Source organism: Lactuca saligna, chromosome 6 (genome assembly GCF_052625555.1).
Source record: "Lactuca saligna cultivar CGN05327 chromosome 6, ASM5262555v1, whole genome shotgun sequence".
Taxonomy (NCBI): Eukaryota; Viridiplantae; Streptophyta; class Magnoliopsida; order Asterales; family Asteraceae; genus Lactuca; species Lactuca saligna.
Genome location: NC_136422.1, coordinates 143,739,819 through 143,764,344, shown reverse-complemented (window position 1 = coordinate 143,764,344; position 24,526 = coordinate 143,739,819). Strand labels below are relative to the sequence as shown.

General features: G+C 33.3%; 2 protein-coding genes across 3 annotated transcripts; one reads left to right on the top strand and one right to left on the bottom strand.

The window, feature by feature from the left end:
- Nucleotides 1-15,778: 15,778 nt before the first annotated feature.
- LOC145003320 (NAC domain-containing protein 71-like) lies at nt 15,779-18,641 on the top strand. 2 transcript variants are annotated; one of them, XM_078962452.1, is made up of 4 exons: nt 15,779-16,301; nt 16,571-16,854; nt 17,525-17,809; nt 18,156-18,641. In XM_078962452.1, exons 1-4 carry the CDS (start codon nt 16,145-16,147, stop codon nt 18,399-18,401), a joined length of 972 nt encoding a protein of 323 aa, XP_078818578.1. In that variant the 5' UTR covers nt 15,779-16,144; the 3' UTR covers nt 18,402-18,641. The 2 variants fall into 2 exon arrangements, with proteins under 2 accessions (XP_078818578.1, XP_078818577.1); XM_078962451.1 differs by having other exon boundaries at nt 15,782-16,301; nt 18,150-18,641.
- Nucleotides 18,642-21,543: 2,902 nt separating this feature from the next.
- LOC145002970 (MND1-interacting protein 1-like) lies at nt 21,544-24,119 on the bottom strand. Its single transcript, XM_078962146.1, has 3 exons — nt 24,102-24,119; nt 22,150-23,496; nt 21,544-22,023 (listed from the first exon to the last, which is right to left on the bottom strand). Exons 1-3 carry the CDS (start codon nt 24,117-24,119, stop codon nt 21,544-21,546), a joined length of 1,845 nt encoding a protein of 614 aa, XP_078818272.1.
- Nucleotides 24,120-24,526: the final 407 nt, after the last annotated feature.

Here is a 24,526-nt window from a genome sequence, read left to right as displayed (position 1 = left end):
CCGATCTTACAGATCAGGTTGGACCCTTCAGTCCTATATCTCAGTGAAGACCCTCCGGTCTCACAATTCGGTTTGGACCCTCCGGTCTTAACTCAGTAAAGCACAAAATAATAGAGTATATATCACAAAGATAAAATGCATAATATCACATAACTCAGTATAAGCACATATGACCCTTTAGTCAATAACTCAAATAAGACCCTCCTGTTACACAATATTACCGCTTAGGTAAGTATAGTGAGAAGATTCACCTCGAAAGTAAGCAAGTAGATCTATTAACCCACGAACAGTCTAGACTCCGCCTACATAATATAATTATCTCTAATAAGTGATTTATAATAACCATTCTGAGATGCTAAGATAGCTCCTCCACTAAATCTCAAAAAGGGTGAAAAGACCATTTTACCCCTAATGGTCTCTAAAACCCATAGTTGACCAAACCCTAAAAGTCAACGCTCAAGTCAACAGTCTATGTTGACTAAACTCATCGAGTGCATCTATGCGACTTGTCGAGTTCCTTTGTTTTCTTTGAAGTATCGGGAAAATCCAAATCAACTCGTCGAGTTGTCTCATAAACTCGTCGAGTTGTAGCGTGTCCAGTCTATCGAGGAAAACCCTAGATGACTCGTTGAGTTAGCTCATGCACTCATTGATTCCCTCTAAACCAGTATTCCTTCAGACGATTCTAAGCATAAATAATGTCCCAAACTCTAGATCTGGCCTCCCAAGGCTGAAATACCACGTAAAGCTGCAATCTTTACGTCCTTGCATGACATCTAGGGCTCGGAATGCCATAATAAGCTCTATATGGGGTTTAATGTAGAAAAGCTTGTCACTAGCTTGGATTTTTGGGCTCAAAGGACCTCATATGGTCCAGATCTGATGTTTCAAGTTCATGTCATGCTAATATGACTAAATAACCAAAAGATGGATGGGAGAATGCCCTAAAATCCTCTATAAAGAGATCTAACAAAAATATGATAAAGGTGGTAGCATTTACCTCCAAACAGAAGCTAACACTGAATAACACTGGATCCAAAATTCCCTCCTCATTCCAAGCTTTGTTTCTATACAACCTCCTTCCAAAAGTGCACAAGAATACCTAAATTTAGTCTCTCTCTCTCTCTCTCTCTCTCTCTCTCTCTCTCCTCTCTCTGTCTCTCTCTTTTCTCTCTCTCTCTCTCTCTCTCTCTCTCTCTCTCTCTCTCTCTCTCTCTCTCTCTCTTTCTCTCACAACGAATGAAGCCTGATTAGGGTTTCTCACAGAGTTCTAAGGTGAAAAGGGAGGTAGATATGAAGGCTTAAGGTCCTTTAAATAGGACAGAAACCTTGAAAATTAGGGTTTTATCACTCAGTACCTACTCGTCGAGTTGGGGTCCTCTAACTCGCTGAGTAGACTCTAAAAATCACGCGGTCATTAACTCCTCTACTCGGCGAGTTGGGGCATCCAACTTGTTGAGTTGCTTTGAAATTGTGAAAGTTAATTAATTAAATATTATACCTGGGAGTCGGGATGTTACAATTCTCCCCCACTAGAATCAGACTTCTCCTTCGAAGTCATCCTTTGGAAACAATTTTGGGTACTGATCTTGCATCTCGGACTCCGACTCCTAAGTCCAATCGAATCCCTTATGATGTTTCCACTAAACCTGAACCAAGGGCACCTCCTTATTCCTTAATACCTTTACCTTCCTATCCAAGATCGCTAGCTGCCTCTCAATGTAGTTCATGCTTTCATCAACCTGAATGTCCCCTAAAGGAACTACTACCGTCTCATCCGCTACAGACTTCCTCAGCCGGGATACGTGGAAGGTGTTATGAATCTGGATCAAGTCTGCAAGCAGCTCCAACCGATAAAGCTACCTTACCCACTAAGGTGATTACCCTAAAAGGACCAATGTATCTAGGGCCCAGCTTGCCCCGTTTCTTGAATCAGATTACCCCTTTCCATGGGGATACCTTCAAGAGGACAAAATCTACGACTTGAAACTCTAGCCCTGAACGGTGCCGGTCGGTGTAACTCTTCTGATGACTTTGTGCTATCAGTTATCTCTATCTGACCTGCTGGATCTGCTTTGTCGTCTTGAGCACTAGCTCAGTGCCCCCATCACTCCCTACCTTACCTCTTCCCAACAAATGGGAGTCTGACACCTCCTCCCATATAAGAGATCAAATTGAGGGATACCTACACTGGAATGATGGCAAGTAAGTGTCCCAACTTCCACCGAAGTCTCTAACAAGTGCACGTATCATGTCATCGAGCATCTGAATCGTCCGTTCGCTCTGTCCGTCTGTTTATGGGTGATATGTGGTACTGAAGTGCAACCGGGTACCCAGCTCCTCATGAAATTTCTTCCCAAACCTGGAAGTAAAATGCACATCTCGATCTGACACTATCGATGTCGGCACTTCATGCCATGCCACCACCGCTAAGTCGAAACTTAGAAACTTACAAAAATCATACCGCTAAGTCGAAACTTAGAAAAATCATAACTTCCTCATACAAAGTCAGATTCGGACGTTCTTTTTATGCACACTCATGGTTTAACTAACTCTACGACTTTCGTTTAGATCGCTACGGCTAAATATCACTCTAACATAAATTCACTTTTTACGTCATTCAGCGTCTTGCCGGTTCTGTCGCGAAACTTTGACAGGTCATAACATCTTCGTTATAACTCGGATTTTGGCGTTTTTTATATGTACGGAATCCTTGTAACATATACTACAACTTATTTAAGATTATTCCTTCAAAATAATCTTCCATCAAAAAGGAATTTTTGATGCTTAACATCTCTAAATTGACTAGCTCATATCTACGGGCGTTACAGATGACATCCCGATGTTTTAACAAAAAATACATGTCTTCAGAAATGCTTTGATAACATCATTATCATGTTTTCTAGGAACAAATTCTGCAATACTACTTTTTAAAAAGGATACTCTGATTTTTAAATAAACATAAATAAAATTTTAAAATAACCATGAATTTGAGGATGTCAATATATCCAACAACTAGATGTGAAAAACACTTTTATGCACAAGGACCTAAACAAAGAAGTTTACATGAAAATTCCTCAAGGGTTTAGAGACCAAAGTTTCATATTAAAAAAATCTCTATATGGGTTGAAGCAAGCTTCTCAAAATTGTTATCAAAAATTCGCAAATGCCCTTCTTAAGCTTGTGTTCACTCAATCCAAAGCCGAACACTCTAATTTCATTCAACATCAAGGAAAATGTTTTGTAGCAGCTCTTATTTATGTTGATTATGTGATTTTTATGGGAAAGGACATGCAAAAAGTACAAGAAACGAAGGAGGAACTTGATAGAGGATTTAGCATAAAGGATCTTGTAAATCTCATGTACTTTCTTGGAATTGAAGTTGATCGCACCTCATAAGGTTTAGCTATTAGTCAAAGAAAATATACCTTGGACATTCTTGACGACCGTGGCTTACAAGGATGTAGACCAAGCTCTTTTCCCATTGAACAAAATCTCAAACTAAACAAAGTGATGGAGAACCAAAAGTCGATGCTAGCAGATATCATCATATATTTGGCATGCTACTCTACTTGCAGTCCACAAGACTTGACATTACTTACGCTGTGAATGTCTTAAGCCATTTTGTTGCTAACCCCAGACAAACACAGATGGATGTTGTTATTATAGTTCTTCGATACCTCAAAACCACACCTGAACAAGGAGTTCTTTTCCAAAAGATGAGGGGTGTGCTCTCATGGATTATTGTGATTCCAACCGATTAGGTTGTCCACTTACCAGAAAGTTGAGAACTAGATATGTACTTCTTTTAAAGGGGGGCTCCTATATCCTGGCAGTCAAAGAAACAGTTAGTTGTTTTTCGCTCGTTAACTGAGGCTGAGTATAGATCTATGCCATCCACAGTTAGTGAAATCTTATGGATTTGTTGGCTCTTAAAGGAACTAAATGTTGAAGTCACCGGACCAACCCCTCTCTTCTCTGACAACCAAGATGCATGCCACATAGCAAACAACTCAGTAATCCATGAACGGACGAAGCATGTGAAGATGAATTGTTATTTTGTGTGAGAAGGAGTAGATTCTAACAAAATACAACCTTGTCACATTGGCTCTAAAATGTAAAGTGCTTATCTGCTCACAAAAGGGTCAGGAACACATCAACTTAAGTTTCTTTTTGGCAAGTTGGGCGGTCGAGACCTGCATGCTCCAATTTGAGGGGTAGTATTAGATTTATCATATATTTATTTATAATTATCTTATATAAACCCTCTTTTATAATCGTTTTAATTCAATTGAAATATACAAAAGATTTATTTGATCAATTTCAATAAATATTTTATTAATTTTTTTAAAACTACATACTATTACTTTGTACATTCTCCTGCATACAAATACAATATGTTATATTTCTTTTAAGCCTTTTCAAGTGCAATCTAGATCGAGTCTTTTACCACATAAGCCGGTAGTCTTTTTGCAAGGATTTCAAGGTACAGGAGATGACGAATACCCAAGAACGATTCTTTTTGAATAGGTGGAAAGGATTACGGAAACCATGCAAAAGAAGAAAGTAGCATGCATGTCTCAACAAAGAAAAACAATGTATCAATGTAGTGCTCCTAGCGAACCGCTTCTTAGCCCTTATATGTTTATTATTTGTATTTATTCATTTAATAGCCTTATAGTATTATATAGAGTTGTTGACCAAAAATAATGTTTTTGAAAAAAATATTTACCAAATAGGTGTAGTTTTAAATTTTTTATTTTTTCTTAAAATTTCAGTTTTTTTAATCATTTGCTGTTTTTTTAGCATACTTTTTTTATTTTCTTTTTTTACATTTTACTATAAAAATGTGTTTTTTTTTAAATATATATATATATATATATATATATATATATATATATATATATATATATATATATACACACACACACACACATCAAACAAGAGAAAAAAGAAAAAAAATGGTTTGTACACTGCTCAACGGATTAGAACACAAAAAAATGTTCTTTTTCTTATTTTTTTATTATTATAGTATCTATATGAGACAAAAAAATCAATTTTTTTTTATTGTTTTGTATTATTCATTAAGGAATTTTTTTTTCTTGCATCTAAACTCTAGATATACAAAAAGAAAAGAAGTGTATTTTTTGTTACGACATGTATGTATTTAAAATTAATATATACCAAATCAATTGTTTAATTTTAGAATTGTTTTCCCGCCTATGTTCCGATTTATTAGTATATTAATTATTCAGATGAGTTTTACTTAAAAAGATATTTATTGGTTTGTATTGAAATAAAAAAAATTGTTTGTTAGTTTTTATAAAAAAATATTTGTTGGTTTAGATTAAAAAAATGTTTGCATAATGTTTTACCTACAAAAACAACAATTGCTTCTTACAATATAAATAACATTGAAATAGCTTGTTTCGATAACCATTATCTGGAAAAAAAAGTTAAAAGAATAAGATATAAAATCAAATGAACCAAACAAAAAGATATTGAATATGCGTAATTTTATTTTGTTTGATTCATTCGATTTTTTGTTTTATTCTTTTAACTGTGTTTCAAATAGTGGTTATCGAAATAAGTTATTTTGATATATATTTTTGTATTTTGTTTTGTATTTGTTAGAAGTGATTTTTGGTTTTGTACTTAAAACATTGTACCAATTTTTTTCTAATCTAAACCAACAACACTAACAAACAATTTTTTTTTTCAAATTAAAACTACACCTAGACAAATATTTTTAAAACTATACCTATTTAGTAATTTTTTTTTTAAAAACATCATTTTGGTCAGAAACTAATATTAAATAAATAGCTATGGTTATTTTATGTATAACGTTTCTAGAGTTCATAAAGAACTTGATACAAAGCCTTATAGTATGCATGCCATGAGTTCTTCTTGTAGGTGACAGGGTGGCCACAGTCATGCACACCGTCCCCAGTGTTACTCCCAGTGCCACGGTTGTGGTGTTTCGTGGTGTGTGATACGGGATGCAATGGATGACTGAGAAAGAAGCTTGAAGCATTTACTATTTGACCATCGTGACTAACCCTTAAGAGCTATATGCAATCATATAAAAAAATAATTCATAGTTTAAAAATTAACCTTATAAGTTTACTACTTCAAACCATTATTTTTCACCCCAATTTTTTCTTCTTCTATCAATGTACATAAGTACATTTTGCCATCTCTCTAACCATAGAACAAAATCTCAACACCCCACCAACAAATTGATTCCGGAATCTCGATAAGGTGTTGCCGCTAGTATGAAAACGATTACAAGAGATTGGTGGAAGAGTCTTCCGTTTTTCATATATTAATTAGGTTACAAGTGATACATATTTATACAAGAGATTTCTACCAACCTACCAATTGCCTAGCCGTAACTCTAGGATCTCAATAAACTACAACAATTATGTACACAAAATATTAAATACATAAGGCTTATCTTCTGCTAGTATAGCTCTCGCCAACACTCCCCCTCAAGATGGAGAATGTATGTCTAACATTGTGACAACCCGGTATTTCAACTCTATGTAACGACCTAAAAAGTCAAGTATTGTAACCACTTATGTTATAATGAAATTAACTTCGAAAATAAAATGTCCAAAAATCTCTAATTAAATTACCTACTATTTTAGATGTCATTAAACCGTGATCGTACGTAAAAAGAACGCCCAAATCTGACTTCGTATAAGGAAGTTATGAATTTTCCAAGTTCGGCTTACCAACGGACATCTAAAAACTCGAAACGGAGATCGAGCAACTTTTGGCAGGAATGGCCTAAATGAGAAGTGAAGGTCTCGAAAATGGTTTTTCAACGGTAAAAAGTATAGCAAAAATAGACGTCAAATAATGAAGTTATGAATTTCTAAAGAAATTTTCTTACCGCGACCTTTTAAAAATAAATAATAAAAATAATTTCAAAATTTACCGACGAAATCTAAACGAAAGTTGTAGAGTATAGTCCCACCTACGCGTGGATATAAAGAATGTCGAAAACGGAGTTTGTATGAAGAAGATATGAATTTTTGAAGTTTATTAAATATTAAAAATATAATTTTTATATTTAATTTCGGTATTATCCGAAGGGTGAGTCACGGGCTGATCCGAGTTACGCCCAACGTACACACGTACGCCCAGCGTACTCGAGGCCTAGGCCTCAGATCGTTGGTGTCGCCCCTATGCAAGGCTATGCTCCGTCCCATCCGAAGTCCGAGGCAGTCGAGGATGCGGTCACACATGACGCACGAGTACGCCCAGCATACCAAAGCGGTTCCCACCCCCTATAAAAGGGATGCGAGGGTTCTGAAGAAAATGCTCAATTTCTCTCAATTTTCTTCCTTTTTGCCTCGTTTTGCGTGCACGTGCTATCCCAAAGTCCCGGTTTCCTTGCTCAAGTCCCGAAGGTCGTTTGTGCTCCTGAGATTCCCGAGAATCCTGAGAAAATCCGCTTTCTCGAGTCGAAATTCTGCACGGTTTTCATCTCGCCTTCTTCGATCTTTCATGTGAGTTCATACCCCTATAATCCACACTTTTAAATGTTTTATAAATACTTTTATATGCTTTTAAGGGGGGGGGGGGGGGGGAATACAAGTAAAACACTCGATTATTATCGTGTGTTATATAAAGTTTCATTATACGCTTTTTATCAATGGAATCATATGTGATTTATAACTATTATAGGGAAATTTTCGTATGCAAAATATACCACGATAACATCTTATCTTTTGAAATAAGAAATGATTTATGTATTTATATAAATCAAACACTCTGCTTATACTGTATGTATATGTGTCCGTTTTGGAACTACAAAAATTATACTTTTCATAATAAGTGAGCATTTCACTAGGGATTACTATACAAACGAAACGCACTTTTAGAAAACTATAATAAGTATAGTTTTACGAGAACACTACGAACTTTTACATACTGGAAATACTATTTCAAGAAGTTACTTTCATATACAAGAAAAAACAAACATTTTCACACGTAAATCTATTTTATACTAAGTTTTGTGAGACATTAAACTTCACGTACGCTCGAGTACACATTTCAAGTCCTGTATTATATACCAAAATCCCTTGGAGGGGGAGCATGGTGTTTGTGTATAGATCTATACGGGATTGAAAACCTCGCGCCCTGACTGTTAGCTACAGTACACCATTTGGGGTGACAAACGTCAGAACATTCCAACGCCTGAAGAACGTTGTGTATAGGCATTTCTAGTTAATAGCATGGTTATAAAACTTACATGGAGTATTAAAAACACATTGATTTACGGGGTTTTTCAGACGTATTGGAAATTTTATATGTACATAAATTAACTATTTTAGGCATGAAAAACCTAATTGTGATACAATTTTGGTACTTCTAAACCACTACCCACATACGGGAAAAACATAAATCTTCTAGAAACAAACATTGGTCTTGATTTAAGGCTACATTTATACCAGTAGAAAATATGGGATTTTTGTAGGAACCAACGAACAAAAACAAACCATTTCAATTTAGTTCATGCAACATTTTCATTTAATACTTATGAAACTCACCAACTTAAATGCTGATCTACTCTTTCAAAACTACTTGTGTGTCCCAGGGACTCAGTAATTGCAGGTACCGAATAACTTTTTGAAGAAGGAACGCTGCGGCGCCAGTTTAAATTCATATTTTTGGCATCATATTGTAATTGGTTTTGAACATGTACTCTTTTAACAATGTAAACTCTCAATTATATATATGATGGTTGTATTGCTTTCTTTACTATGTATTCATTTGTTACGTTACCACATGAAGTTATCCGCCCCCGAACGTTTCCGCCGTTCCAGTTTGGGGGTGTGACAAACATTCCCATCTTGCTAAGAGAGCAATGTAATGATCTTCCACACACAACTTTAGTTAGCACATATGCTAGTTGGTCACTTGAGGCAACGTGTGGAAGCTCTACAGTCTTCCTCTCTAAATGATCCTTTATGAAATGTCTATCAATCTCAACATGCTCGTCCTGTCATGTTGCATAGGATTGGTTGCAATTTTCACTGCAGCTTCATTGTCCCAATACAACTTCATTGGAAACCTTTGTTCAATTCCGAGATCACGTAGAATCCTCTTGATCCAAAGAAACTCACAAATACCATAAGCCATCCCTCTAACACTGCCTCATTACTTGACCTCGCCACTACCTTATGTTTCTTACTTCACCACATAGTAAGATTTCCGCCAACAAACGTGAAGTAACCAGATGTAGATTTTTCATCATTTCAATCTCCTACCTAGTCTGCATCTGAGTAACCAAATACACCACTACCTTTATTTTTTTTTCCAAAAAACAAGCCTTTACCTGGACAAGACTTGAGGTACTTCAGAATTCGATACACCGCATTCATATGGTCTTCACTTGGTGATTGCATTAACCGGCTAACTACACTTACTGCATATGCAATATCCGGTCTCATATGAGATAAATAAATTAACTTCCCAACCACCCTTTGGTACCTTTCTTTATTTGTCGCGACTTGTTCAGATGAGCTAGAGAGTTTTTGATTAACTTCGATCGGTATGTCTACTGGCTTACAGTCCAACATACCAGTTTCAACGAGAAGATCTAGAATGTACTTTCTTTGACACATAGAAATTCCCTTATTAGACCTTGCAACTTCGATCCCAAGGAAGTACTTTAGTGTCCCGAGGTCCTTATGCTCAAACTCCCTCTCTAGAAGTGACCGAAGTTTGTTTATTTCATCTGAGTCGTTTCCGGTGACCACCATATCATCCACATACACAATTAAGGTTGTAATCTTCCCGATTTTTTCACAAATAGAGTGTGATCAACATCACTTTGTTTATAACCTATTTTCTTCATAAAATTAGAAAAACGTCCAAACCACGCCCAAGGTGACCGTTTCAAACCATATAATGCTTTCTTGAGCTTGCACACTTTCCCGTTGTAGTTTATTCCCGGAGACAAATCCATATACACTTGATCTTCCAAACACCCATTTAGGAAGACGTTTTTCACATCAAATTGCTGAATTGGCCAATCCTCATTTTCTGCAATTGATATTAATATTCTGATCGTGTCATTTTTGCGACCGGTGCAAATGTATCCCCGTAATCAATGCCATATTTCTGTGTATAACCCTTCGCCACGAGTCGTGCTTTATACTAATCTATGTTCCCTTTTTTCGTCAAGTTTTATTGTGAATATAAATCTACATCCCATAATATTCTTTCCCGGAGGGAGTTCCACGAGGTCCCACATATCGTTTTTTTGTAACGTCTCCATCTACTTGTTGACGATTGTTTTCCACTTGGGATCTTTTAAGGCTTCTTGTATGCTCGTAGGGATAGCGACAATTGACAATTCCTTCACCAACAGGGCATGTGAACTTGCTAATTTTTATTGTCAAACAAAGTTGCTGATTGGGTACTTTGACTTTGCTCTCACATCAGGTTCATACTGTTTCTTTGGTACTCCTCTTTTGACACGAGGAGGAAATCTTGATTCCCTTTTTTATTCGGTTTCCTGCATAACATCATCAACAAAAAATTTGTTATCATTAGTATCTTCTTGAAAATTTTTGTGGTGGTGCGACGGTTCTAGCATGGTGGTGGTCGGTTCTAGCATGGTGATGGTTGTACTATCTTGCACAATTTCCTCTTCTTCTTTGATTAGGGTTTCTCCTGATGTAGTTTCCATTAGGATTTCTCCTAGAGTATCTATCATGAGCTCATCTATGTTTACCCTTCTTTGATGTATGTTCGCTTCATATATACTCTCCCCCTGATGCGGAGACACATCTCCAAAGTAGGGTTTAGACTCATGGAATGCAACATTCCACATTATATGCACCGTACCAGTCTTGGGATCGTAACACCTATACCTTTTTTTGTGTATCCAATAAACATGTACTTAACGACTTGCGGTTCAAGTTTACAAATATTTTGGTGAACATACGCACTGCACCCAAATACCCGAGGTTCCAGTCCATTATGTATAGGAAAATTCATGAGCTCTTGCAGCTTTTCTAATGGAGTTTTAAATTCAATAATACTCAATGGTGTTCTATTCTTTAGGTAAGCTGCTGATTGAACTGCTTCTCCCCAGAATGCCTGTGGTACTTTCATGTCAAACAAGGAGGCTCTTATAATTTTGAGTGTTTGTCTATTCCTTCTCTCGGCTAAGCCATTTTGTTGAGGTGTTTTTGCACATGAGGTTTGATGTTGGATATTATTTTCTTTATAGAATTGTTGGATCTTGTGGTTTATGTACTCGCCTTCGTTATCTGATTGAACTACTCATATTTCTTTTTGGGATAGGGTTTTCACAGTATGATGCAATTCTTGAAAAGCTTGATAAACCTCATCTTTAGAATTTAGAATAGATACTTAAATCATTCTTGTGCATTCGTCAATAAAAGTAACAAAGTATTGGGCACCATTTGGTGTACGAAATTTAGCGGGTCCCCATACATCAGAGTGGATTACCATAAACAGAATAGACAATTTATTATCACTAGAAACATACAAGATCTGTTTGCTTTTGGCTAGCTCACACACACCACACTTAAACTCATGATCCATTACATTTAAAAATAAACTAGGTTTCAACTTCCTAAGATAAGTAAAGGGCAAATGCCCTAATCTCCTGTGCCACAACCATGCCACATATTTATTTGCATGCTTCACTCCAGTATTTAAAGCTTGAGCTTCATGGTTCTCTTCAACATAGTACAACCGTCCACGTCTAGTACCAAATCCAAGAATCCGATGAGTCACTATATCCTGAAATACACATTCATCCGACGAAAAAATCACATAACAATTAAAAGCTTCTGTAATCTGACTAACTGATAATAAATTCGAGGATATGGATGGAACCACAAGAACTTTATTGAGATCTATAGACCTTGTTAATCTCACTGGGCCTTCACCAGTTACATGTGCCATGTCACCATTTGTAGTATGTATTTTTTTTTATTGTTTTGGAACAGGTGAAGTGGCTAACTTAGACGAATCGTTAACCATGTGATCAGTGGCTCATGTATCTATAATCCAAATATCATTCTTTGTAAAATTATGTGGGTACATACCAGTGGATGTGTGAGCAACAACTATGATATTTGTTTCGTTGGCAGAGTTTGTAGTGGCTATCGTAGCTTGACTGATTTTCTTCCTTGGCTTCTTTGTAAAGTCCCACCAATATGGATAATCGATAATTTCGTAGCATTTGAGTTTAGAATTTCCATCTTCTGTACAGTGGGTACACAAGAGTGTATTTTTATTGTTCGAGGTTCTTCCTTTTTGAGGCTGATTTCGAGTTGCCAGATGAACCATACCATCATGCTCATGTACCTTTTCATCTATGGGTTGTCTCTGATTCTGATCCTTTTGTATGTAGGCATAACATGATTCCAAACTCAGTGGTGAATCCTTTCTTATCACTTCACTTCGTAATTGGTTGAATTCTGAGTCCAATCCTGCCAGAAAAATATGGACCCGGAATCGTGACCTGACTTTGTTTGCAGTGACAGCTTCACCCACAGATTCTTCCTGAGTAGTTAAACGAGCATAAATTTCTTGAAAGATGCTTATGAATTCGTTGTAGTATGTTGCCAGAGGACGCCCCGTTTGTCGTGTGTTGAATGATCTCCTATTTAATTCAAACTATTGAGTCTCATCAGACCCATTGTAAAAGGTTTAGGATACAACTTCCCAGATTTCCGCTGTAATCTGGAGATGTATGAACCGGTGAATGAGCGATGGGGACATCGAATCAATCAACCGGCTTTTGACTTTGTACTTTTCGAGAAACCAGGTTTCAATCTCTTTTTCTCCTTCTGTGGGGTTCGTTGTTTTACCTGTGATGTAGCCATATTTGTTTCTAGCTCTGATTCTCATCTCCATTAGTTGCGACCACAGGGGAAAATTCGAGTCATCGAGAATGACTCCTCCAGTGGGAAACATTATATCAGTGTGAATGATGACTTGAGGAGGGTTTGAAGAGCTTCCTTTGTCACCCATGTTCTACGAATTCGGTATGGTTTCGAAGGTTTCGATAGATTATTCGAACGGATTAGGTATGCTCTGATATCATGTGAAAACGAATAGAAGAGATTGGTGGAAGAGTCTTCCGTTTTTCATATATTAATTAGGTTACAAGAGATACATATTTATACAGTGTATTTCTACCAAGCTACCAATTGCCTAGCCGTAAATCTAGGATCTGAATAAACTACAACAATTATCTACACAAAATATTAAATACGTAAGGCTTATCTTCTCCTAGTATAGCTCTAGCCACTAGCTAGACATGACGCCGCCTCAATTTCTAAGTTTAGATTCAGCACAATGTGGTTTCATTAACTTGCTCCAAAACTTCCTGTCCCACAACAAACACTTTTCCAGCACACTTTTCTACATAATTATGGTCATTTTTTGTAAGACTTGTTTTTGATAAAATTATAAAGTTTGAATTAGGGAAAATTACATAAAAGACATCAAGTTTACCTAAATGTTTGTCAACTTTAGATCATATGTGGAACCACATCAGGTTTTTGTATAGTCAGCAAGTAAGAAAATAAAACACTTGAACCAAACTGATCAATTGTTTAAATTTACCACATAAGTATAAACTTCATGATTTAATTGAAAAAAATAAAACACAATAGCAAAATCAAAAACTTAGTGTATTTTATGTAATTTTCTCTTTAAATAACACATATTATGTCATTTTCCAGTTTTACATTTTTAGCCTGAGTTTTACATTTATTTATTTTTTGCACTTTAAATTTTGTTCAATTTTCCTTTCATCAAATTTGTCCCCAATTTATATTATTTTTACCAATTTACAATATTTTTACAGCCTTTTTAAACCTAGATTACAACTTTCATATAAATTTCTTTTTACACTTTTATACAATTTTTTTATTATAATTTTTTACTTATGTTTTTCACATTTCACATTTTTTCATGTTTTTCTATACAAAAAAAAGTTTATAATAGGTTTTAAAATAAAAAAGATAAAATGGTTATAAAAAAGTTACAAAATTTAAGAAATTATTAAAAGGTTAAATTTTTTTAATGAAAAGTTTAAATAATTAGTATAAAAGTGTAAAATAACTTTTAAAAGGTTGCATAAAAGTGTAAAATAACCTTATAAAAAATTATAATACAAGTTAAAAAGGCTAACAGAAAGTATAAAATATTCAAAAATAATAAGAAAAAAAACTATAAAAAATGATATAAAAAGTAAATGTGTAAAAATAATTTAATTCAAAAATAATAAGAAAAAAAACTATAAAAAATGATATAAAAAGTAAATGTGTAAAAATAATTTAATTTTAGGGTGAATTTAAAAAAAAAATGGCCCAAATTCCTAACAGAATTTCATAACAAACCTTAAAAATTGGACAAAAAATATATATCTGAAAAAATAACATGTTATACATACTATAGCAGGTAAAAAGGCATTATCTTTTTGTGTAATAAATTAGATTTGCTAGAAATTTAATACAACTAGAACAGTTATTTCTCAAAATAATATTAAATGTAATATTTTACTTTTATATGGAAAAACTAAGATTTTATTCTATTTATTTATAATATAATAAACTGTATATAAATAATCGTCTCCAGTTATTAGGAAAATTTTATTTTTATTTAAAAAACAATAAAGTGTAATTTGTAATATATATAAAGTTTAATTGAAAAATCAAAACATTGGGATGTTGACACATTGCTTGAACTGTTGAACATACTTTTTGGAGATGTTGGACGGACTGCTGCTGCTGATCCCCTCTTCACATCTCTTTAACCTTCGTATTTTGTTTTATTGCTGATTCCATATCGACAAATACATGGCTTGAATTTTTTAAAGAGAATATAATATTTTGTAAGTTTTTATTAAATTATCATATATGTTTATATTTATATAGATCTAAATTTTTTAATAAAAATAAAAATAATTCTACTACAAATTAATGGGAGAACCGCCCAACTCTACTTGTGGATCATATCATATTACAAAATAGAAACACTTCGAACCCGATTCCTTAAATGCCCATTACACAATCCCAAAAGTAGAATATTAACCCTAAATAAATTAAGGATCATACATTCATAAATTAAACAACTTATAAAATCCTAATATTGAAAATAAAAAAATTGCTTCTTATTACATGTCGAAAATTCTAATCAAGTGTAGAGAAAGACCCTTTTATATCTAATTTTATTATTATGTCATAAAATTATTTTTTCTACCGTTGATTGAAATTTGAAACTTTTTAAGGTTACCTTCGATGCGCTACCGAAAAACTAATTATAACTGAAAATAAAATTTATTTGAAAAACTAGTTTGCGAGATGAAGTAAATAAATTTGGTAAACAAAACTAAATGATATACTATATGATAAATATAAAATTACATAAAATAATATATTTGGAAAACTATTTATTTATTATCAATAAAACTAATTTATGTATGAATTACTAATTTGGAAGATGAAATTAACATCATGAGTAGTACATTATGCATTAAAAATTGTAAAACGAACTCAACGGCCACCATTGGAGCTTTAATGGCGGGTATAACCGTTTTCAGGTGTGAACTCGATGGTGGTTCTCGGCCCCTTCTTGTGGAATTTTTGTTTTTAGCTTCAGACATACCATTCAACTTTCGGTGTTTATGTTCTTTATATTCTTTAATATAAAAACTTACACTTTTTACCCCCAAAAATCTTGTATAAAACCCATCTACATCTGAAACTTAAACCTCCCCTCTTCTCCCATTAACAAAATTTGAATTTCTACTCCTTTTTTTGCTTCTGGGTGTTCCAAAAATCAAATCTTTTTTTAGTGGGGGAGGGTGTTCGATTGTTAAGAATCCGTTGAATATTTTGAAGAAGATGATCTTGTTGAACAACGGATGCATTCTATGGAACTTGCTTGCGATTGTTGAGATAAAATTCTGTGTCGAGAAAAGTTTTTATTTTTGGATTTTTCAGATTTTCAATAGATACAATACGGATACTTAACAAAACCGATAGTTTTTCAACATTGTTGTTTTAAGTTTTAAGCTGATTTTGATCTTGTTTTTGTTCTATAGTTTCTTTCTGTGAATTAATTTTAAAAAAATATGGGAGGGGCGACATTGCCACCAGGGTTTCGGTTTCATCCAACAGATGAAGAATTAATCGGGTATTACCTTAAAAGAAAGGTCGAAGGGATTGAAATTGAACTCGAAGTGATTCCAGTTATCGAATTGTACAAGTTTGATCCATGGGAATTGCCTGGTAAGTTCGATTTTTTAGAAACAAACTTGAAGCTTTTGAAAGCACGCAACCTGTTTATTTTAATGCCAAACGAAACCCATTTCATGATCACTTTGAAAAAGGATCGGTTTTTGAGCTCTTTTGGGTAAAAAAACGAATCACACAGATCACTAAACTTTTCAGAAGATAATCTTGTTGTAGAATCTTTCTTTTTATCTTTAAAGCAAAAATATTGGAGTCCTTTAATCATGATATACTTTTTAATTGGTGTGTTAATTGTTTAATTACAGATAAATCTTTTCTCCCAAAACGCGATATGGAGTGGTTCTTTTTTGTGCCACGTGATCGCAAGTACCCGAATGGATCGCGTACAAATAGAGCTACAAATGCGGGGTATTGGAAAGCCACAGGGAAAGATCGAAAAGTGTTTTCAAGAGACCGATCTTCTTTGGTGGGGTATCGTAAAACCCTAGTTTTTTATCGTGGTAGAGCACCATTAGGTGATCGTACGGATTGGGTGATGCATGAGTATCGATTATGTGATGATGTTTCGGGAGGTGCACCGAGTTTTCAGGTATAAATCTCAAGATATTTGTACTAAAAAACACAAGTATTTTCATTATTCTATTGATTTAGATAATTTATCATCAATTTTTATCGACTATTTAAAAAAAAACCATTTTTCTAGTTACAAGGGTTAAAAGGGTTAAAATACAGAGAAACCATCGACGTGCTTTTACAATTTTCTCGATATAGAAACCAAACGAATAATCTTTATTGATTTAGTTATTCAATTATTATTATTATAATTATATAATAATAGTTTTACGACTAAATAAATAAAAAAAATATATGAAAGCTCATTGTATCTTTTTGTATTTTAGCCTTTACAAAATTGGTAACCGATAAAAATGGTTTTTTTAAAGGTTAAAACAAATATAACCAATGTACTATTATTATAATAAGAAAAAAAAAAATAGTTAGAGTGACTAAATCGATAAACTGTAAACGATACATTGTACTTTTCTATATTTTAACAAATTGGTGAGGGAAGTAATGGTTTCTTTAAAAGCCAAACAAGTTTATATAATGGTCTAATCATCGCAAATAGTTGTTAAGTCGCTAAATTGACTAAATAATGAAAGTATGGAATGTTTTTTTTTCTTTAGGAATTTTACATTATAATTAATAGTTTTTTTAAAAGCTTTGGGATTGAAGAATCTAATGATGAGTTGCATTTATAGGGACCTTATGCATTGTGTCGTGTGACAAAAAAGAACGAGTCAAAAATAAGCTATGTTAATAGTGAACCGAAAACCATGGAAGTCGGAAATAGTTCTAATGGAGTTATAAATGAGCAAATGGTTCTTCAAACAGGATCCCATATAGGCGATGAGAGTAATTTATCAAGTCCTCTAACTTCTTATGAGAAAATTTCTACATCCGAGAACGAACCAACTTCATCAATAGGCCTCAACAATTCTTCAAGCTTTTGGGTCTCACCCGATTTGATTCTTGATTCTTCCAAGGTACAACTAGTTATATTCAACTCCTAAACACCAGCATGACATGACATGATATGATAAAACATATATTCTAGAGTTTTTTGACATAATAAAATAGGTCTAGAAGTGATGTCAATGAGAGAAAAACTGCAATTTTTTTGTCTCACAAAAAAAGTTGGAACAAGTTGGGATAGAGAGTTTCTTAATCTCTCATTTACCAAAAAAAAGTAAATGCCCTCATCCTCATCATTGAAAACAAACCTAGAAAGTTTGTCCACCCATATGTAATGTAACAAATGCAACCTACAAGATTACAAAATGATCTTTAAGAATAGTATTATTAAACGTGTTTTGGGGTTTGTAGGAACAGTCGAAAGGACAAGAAGGGCACTTAGGGAATTTCACAATGAACGAGATACCACACTCAATGAGTCCATGGCAACCTAATCACCAATTTGAGATCTCACCAAGTTCATCATACTCGAATTTTACAGATGAAGTTGAACTTGTTGATGATCTAAGTCGATTTGCATACATGTCACCTTATTCAGGAAACCAAAGCTTTACGGGAATATTTGGAAGTGAAGATCAGTTTCCATTTGAGTTTTATGGATGAAGTTGAATATGTAGTTTCAGGAATGCACATAAAAATGTGTTCTTTAAGTTATGTTCTATATAAAGGTTGTTGATTATTTTCTAAGTGTTATTTGATGCTTTATAGTAAGAATACGAAAATACCCCTAAGCTATAATCATTTTTATCGATTGTTGCTAGGAAATGTTGTAATTGCTGCTTGTATAAGCTTCTTTTATGGAAGCCATCTACTGTGAAATACTATCTTATTGCTTGTTTTCTAGTTTTGCATATTGCAGGTTTTCATTACTTTCTTGAAAAGGGGAAAACAAATAGTATCCCTTTTCCTATCCTGACTCTTGTATCTATGAGCCCAGGGTATTGTCATTTATATAATTTATTCTTTTATGTAAATTACCTTTTTATTAAACTTTTCTATACCAAAATTTCAAAGACTACTTTTAGCTAAAAAGAACGAAAATAATACATGTTAGTAAACATAAATTTATCCATCTACAACACCAAATCAAGAAACACATGATATATTGATATATAATAAACTTCAAGATTTAGTAACAAAAGAAGAATCCATAGGGTAAATAAAAGAGATTTCACTTATTTATACAAATAAAGAAGGATTGAAATTGAAACCTATGATTTTATGGAAGGCAATTTGAATTTCCTTAATGGTAGGATTTTATGAGTTTCTCGACCAAATCACATATATTTTACTATATGATTGTGTTTTTTATGTGCTCCACTTTTTGTATGTGTGTAAATCTATTTCTATAGATTTCATTTCACGATTTCCAAAATCATGTTTTCGTAGCCAAATAACATTTTTAAATTTTAGGTCGTAAGATGTCATATCATACTTACCATACTATTGCAGTGTTATGTCATCGTCACATTATTTTTTCTATCACCAAACAAAACTAATAGATGTCATACTACACCTTACCACACTTTTATTTTATTTATTTTTCTTTTTTTAATTGGTCACATATGTCAATTGTCACAAAAAGGACACAAAAGAGGTGCAGTAAGCTACCATCTCACGGTGGTCATACTGCATCACAACAATAGGGTTCGGTGTTGTGTGAACTATATACTGCTGTGCCACCTTGGCCATCGTAGCATGTGGTTTTAGGTGTACCGTGTAGTCTCATGTAACATCTCGATTTACCATGTATGAAAGTAGCAACCAAATATTAAGTGGTGTAATAAAATGTTTAATAGTAAAAAGAATAACCTAAAACTCATATTTTACACAATGCTCGTATTTTTTGATTACCGATATTCAAAGAATATTTACTTGATTCTATGCTATTTTGGTTACAAACATGGGTTTGATTCACACTTTATTTTTATAGAAATATTTACCATCTGAAAAAAAAACAATTAGGAGATTTTATAAGTAGCAACATGTTATTGGGTGAATGCCATGTTTATAGGGTTAAATCAGTATATTCTAAGAATAAATATTTGATTATCAGTCTCATTGAAATTTTTTGTTCTACAATTTCTTCTGCATATTAGGATCAACTGGTTACATTTCATGCACTACACTGTCTTAGTATGCTTGCAAAATTGAAGTTATGCCTACATGAAACCATGATTGAAAAAAATCACATTTCAAGATGAAAGATATTAACACTTAAGAAATTATGACTTCATGAATATAATGTCATTCAATATATAACCACAATCTTCGAATATGCAAACAAAAGTTAATCTTACATAATGTTGTAGTAATTACAGAGTTACTCTAAACCACAAAAAAGCCAAGATTAGTTAGCATTAGGTGATTTGATTCAAACTCCATGTTCTCATAAATATTTACTATCCAAACAGTGAAAAGGCTTAAACAATTAGAAGATTTTCCATGTGGCAGCATACTAGTGGATGATTGTCCCCTTTGTGCTGTCAAATAAATAGGCTCTACGAATAAATATTCGGTTATCAATCTCATTAATATCTTGTGTTCTACAATTTCTTATCCATATTTTGATCACTTGGTTGCATTCCGTGTGCTACATGACTTAGTATGTTTAAGGAACTGTAAAACTAAAGTTATGCCCCATAGTAATCAAGAGAAACACAAATATCATGTACACATGAAACCTTGATGGAAAAAATCGCATTTCTAAATGAAAGATATTAACGCTTAACAAATTGCAAACCACATTCTATATATAACTGAAATTTTCAAATTCGCAAACAAAAGAGAATTTTGCATATCGATGTAGAAAATATAATGTTGCCCTAAGTTACAGCCGTAGCCAATATTTGTCAGTATTGGGTGATTTGATTCACACTCCACATTTACCATTTGAAAAGAGAAAAAGACTGAAAACATTATGACATTCTCTATGTGGAAACATGCTATTGTGTGATTGTCCCCTTTATGATATCAAATAATGCTCTTTGAATAAATATTTGATTATCAATTTCATCGACATCTTGTGTTCGACAGTTTCTTCTGCATATTATGGCAACTTGGCTACATTTCGTGCACTGCACCGACCTACATGCTTGAGGAAATGAAAAACTTAATTTATACCCCATATCAAATAGAAGAAAAAACATAAATCTCATGTCTACACAAAAGCTTGATTGAAAAAATCGCATTTCAAGATGAAAGATATGAACGCTTAACAATTTGCAACTTCATCAATAATAACACGTTCTATATATAACCATATATAACCAGAATCTTCAAATCCGCAAACAAAAAGAAAATAATGTTTGTACAAAATACAAAGTCATCCTAAATTACAAAAGACAATATTTGTAACCATGACCATACTATAATTACACAAAATTAAATGCATTTTGCAAAACCTACAACTTGTTCAAAAAGTAATTTAAGAAAGACTTTTTCTTTCTAAGTAGATTGTAATTACTTTATGATAGTTTTGAAAAAATGTGGCTATTTAGTAGTAAATCACACTCCCATTTTTTTTTTTTAATTTTTTAATTTTTTTTTTTTTGTGAACATCACTTTCTCAATAGCATATTAAGTAATTAGACAAACGAAAAACTTAATCCACAACATATAATCTAATTCTTACTATTAATTCAAACTTGCACCACAACAACATAAATCCTAATTCTTACTATTAAGAAAATAAAATACACAAATGCTCCCCACTACAAACCTATTGTTCACAACACATCCAAAACTAAGAACTTCCACCAAAAACACGAATCCTTTCTTCAATCGCAACCCCACAAGTTGGACATTCATCCTTCTTAAGACCCTCATTGCAAACACCACAAACTACTTCATGAGCACATGGTAAAAAAACCACAGAAACTTCATTTTCACCACACATTACACATTCATGGTCAACTTCATCATCGCTTTCATCACCTTCATCACTAGATCCATGAAGCATTCGCCCAACAGTATCATCTCCAAAGCGGGTCCCAAAAAGACTAGTCCAATAATGATTCGGGTCATTTAAAGATTTGACTCGTGAGAGTTCTTGTTCGAGTCTTTGTATGTCATCTTTTTGGCATTTCAAATCCAAATCAATTCTTGCATGTAATGATTCTTGGATTCTTTTGTTGTCTGATATGGTTTGTTCTTTGAGAATCATTTCTTGATCTACACGTGCAAGAGCGTGTTTTTTGGATTCATTTTCCTCCCTCCATTTTTCCTGTTTTAGAAAGATTAAAATGAAAAATAGATTAAAGATTTTTATATATACGTACAATAATGATAACATATAACAAGAATAGAAAGAAAATCAAAATACCTAGGCTGTTCTTTTAGATGCTTCAACTTGAATCATTTCTTCCTCCATCTCCATGAGATTTTGTTTCTCAGATGTAATATCTTCCTCCAACTTACCCTTTTGTTTCTCCCATGCCAAAATCTTCTTGAGATGCTTCTTCTCCCTTTTATCAGATTGAACAATTGAAGTCACGGACTCAGAAGCACTCAACTTTGAAGCCATAATGTCAGCTCTAATTTCTAAATTCTCGATTTCAAGATAACTCCATAACATTAGTGCATGATCATATTCTATATTTGATGCCCTCAAAGCCATCTCTGCATTAGTGAGATTCTTCATGGTGGGGTGGTCAATATCAACAGGTGACTTTTGCTTCTTAGTCCATTCGTTATCCTCCTTTTCCATTCTTAACTTCTTCAACTCATTGCGATCTTCACACAACCTTTTTGCTGCTTGCAGAACTTTCGCATCAACCCACTTCTTTTTTTCCTTGATTTGTGTATCAAGATCCTTGATTTCTTTCATTAAACTCATAAGTATCTCATCATTTGGATCCAAATCATTAAATCTTTTCAAGATACTTTTGGTAGATGTTTGGTTCTTCATACAAAAACCTTCAAGACTTACCTCACTATCTTTTACAACTGCAACTGAAGAATCCTCATCCAAGCTTTTGTACTCTGTAGCTAAAAAGTCTGCATTATCTTTTAAAAGGACAAGCATTGATGGAGTGGATTCTGACCAAATTGGATGTTGATCATCCATTTGTGTATTAACACAATCACCATCATCATTAGAGATTTTTGATGAGTTGACACGAACTGAATTAAGGTCAGACACGAGTAACCAACACATTGCATCCCTTCTTCTCATAAATGGATAACTTTTCCTCAACCAACATAATAAAGAAATGAGTGTAGCTTCTCTCAACTGCTTCAGATTAGCAAACACCTTCTTGGGGTTAACTAAGTTATCATTGTACCCATTATCGTCAGTACTCAGATGTATCTGGACGTTATGTAGAATGTTAGACAATGGATCCATTTTCCCATGAAAATGTCCATTCCTCAATACAGCTTTGAAAACATCAAGCTCATCATAACCTGATGAAACAAGCTGGGAAATAGCTTTGATGTACAAAAGCTCTATTTTTTTCAAAACAGATTCTTCCAGTTGCTCATCTGTATAATGATCCAATGTTTCATTATCAAAATTTGGGTTTAAATTAGGGGTTTGTGCCGATTCGTTAAAACTAAATTGAAAACCCATCAGATTTAAAGAAGAATCAGGATCACTACCTGATGGTGTAATCGACGCTTCGGGATCAGGTTCCGGAGGCTGAGACATCTGATTGGGGTGAACAAGTCGTCCTTTAATGCTACTGCTCATTAGCTCCTACAAAAACACATCGAAATTTATACAATCATTTCATTTTAATCAACAAAATCATATAGCTATGAGATCTAACCATACAGAAAATATCGATTATGAAAACTTACAAGTGCAATTCGACGTTTGAAAACGGAAGTTCGACGATTCAAGAGAAGAGAGAGCATGCAGAATGGTTTGTAACGGACGCAATAGGGAAGCATGAAATGAGTGGAATTATTCTGAAGATATATTAAGGTTAATTCTTTTTTCCAGAGTAATTGTTTAAGTAATTAGATTACTGTTGTTATGGGAAGTAGTAACATACTCAATAAAAATTGTACGTTTTTTTTTTAATTTAGCAAATTTGACCCTGAGAAAGTAAAGCCAGATAAGGCCAATTGCATTTATTAGCCAATTAATGATCCAAATGTAATAATGGGTCGTATATGTGATATTTATAAAATTGTCATATTATGTATTCTGAAAATCATATTATGGATTCTGAAAATAAGTAAAAATGGAAAGTTAATTATAAACATTACTTATTATAGTTTTTAGAATTTCATAAATTGTATTAATTTTTTAATAGGTTATCTGGTAAAAATTATAATGAAGGTTGTAACAACTACTTTTTGATCTTTGGCCATTATCATTGAGGTTGTTTTAAAAGATTGTGACAACCATTTCTTAATCTTTGACTAGTATTATTGAGAATGTTACACAACAATTTTTCTGCGTACATAACAATTTATGTTTTGTAGAGTTGTACCATACAAAATTTTAAAACACATGTTTTGTATGAAGAAAAATCATTGTGTACGAATCAGTTCCTTTACCAGAATCTTGTTTATTTTTATTTTTTATTATTTATTTTATTATTGTTTTTGTAATGTTCCATAAGAAATGAAAGAAATCAATCAAAAAAATTATTTGTAAGAACTTTATTCAACTGAAAATAATATATAGATGTATTTGGTACTTGACCAATGTCTTTTGAACAATATTATTGGTTTTCCTTTTTTATTTGTCAAAAAGATTATACTAAAAAAACACT

Bases quoted from the DNA above. Each gene is read 5' to 3' on its own strand.
- LOC145003320 (XM_078962451.1), top strand. From the start codon at position 16,145: ATGGGAGGGGCGACATTGCCACCAGGGTTTCGGTTTCATCCAACAGAT. The intron at 16,302-16,570 runs GTAAGTTCGATT...GTTTAATTACAG, and splicing joins TGATCCATGGGAATTGCCTG to ATAAATCTTTTCTCCCAAAA. The intron at 16,855-17,524 runs GTATAAATCTCA...TTGCATTTATAG, and splicing joins GAGGTGCACCGAGTTTTCAG to GGACCTTATGCATTGTGTCG.
- LOC145002970 (XM_078962146.1), bottom strand. The intron at 22,024-22,149 runs GTTGAAGCATCT...TTTCTAAAACAG, and splicing joins TGGAGGAAGAAATGATTCAA to GAAAAATGGAGGGAGGAAAA.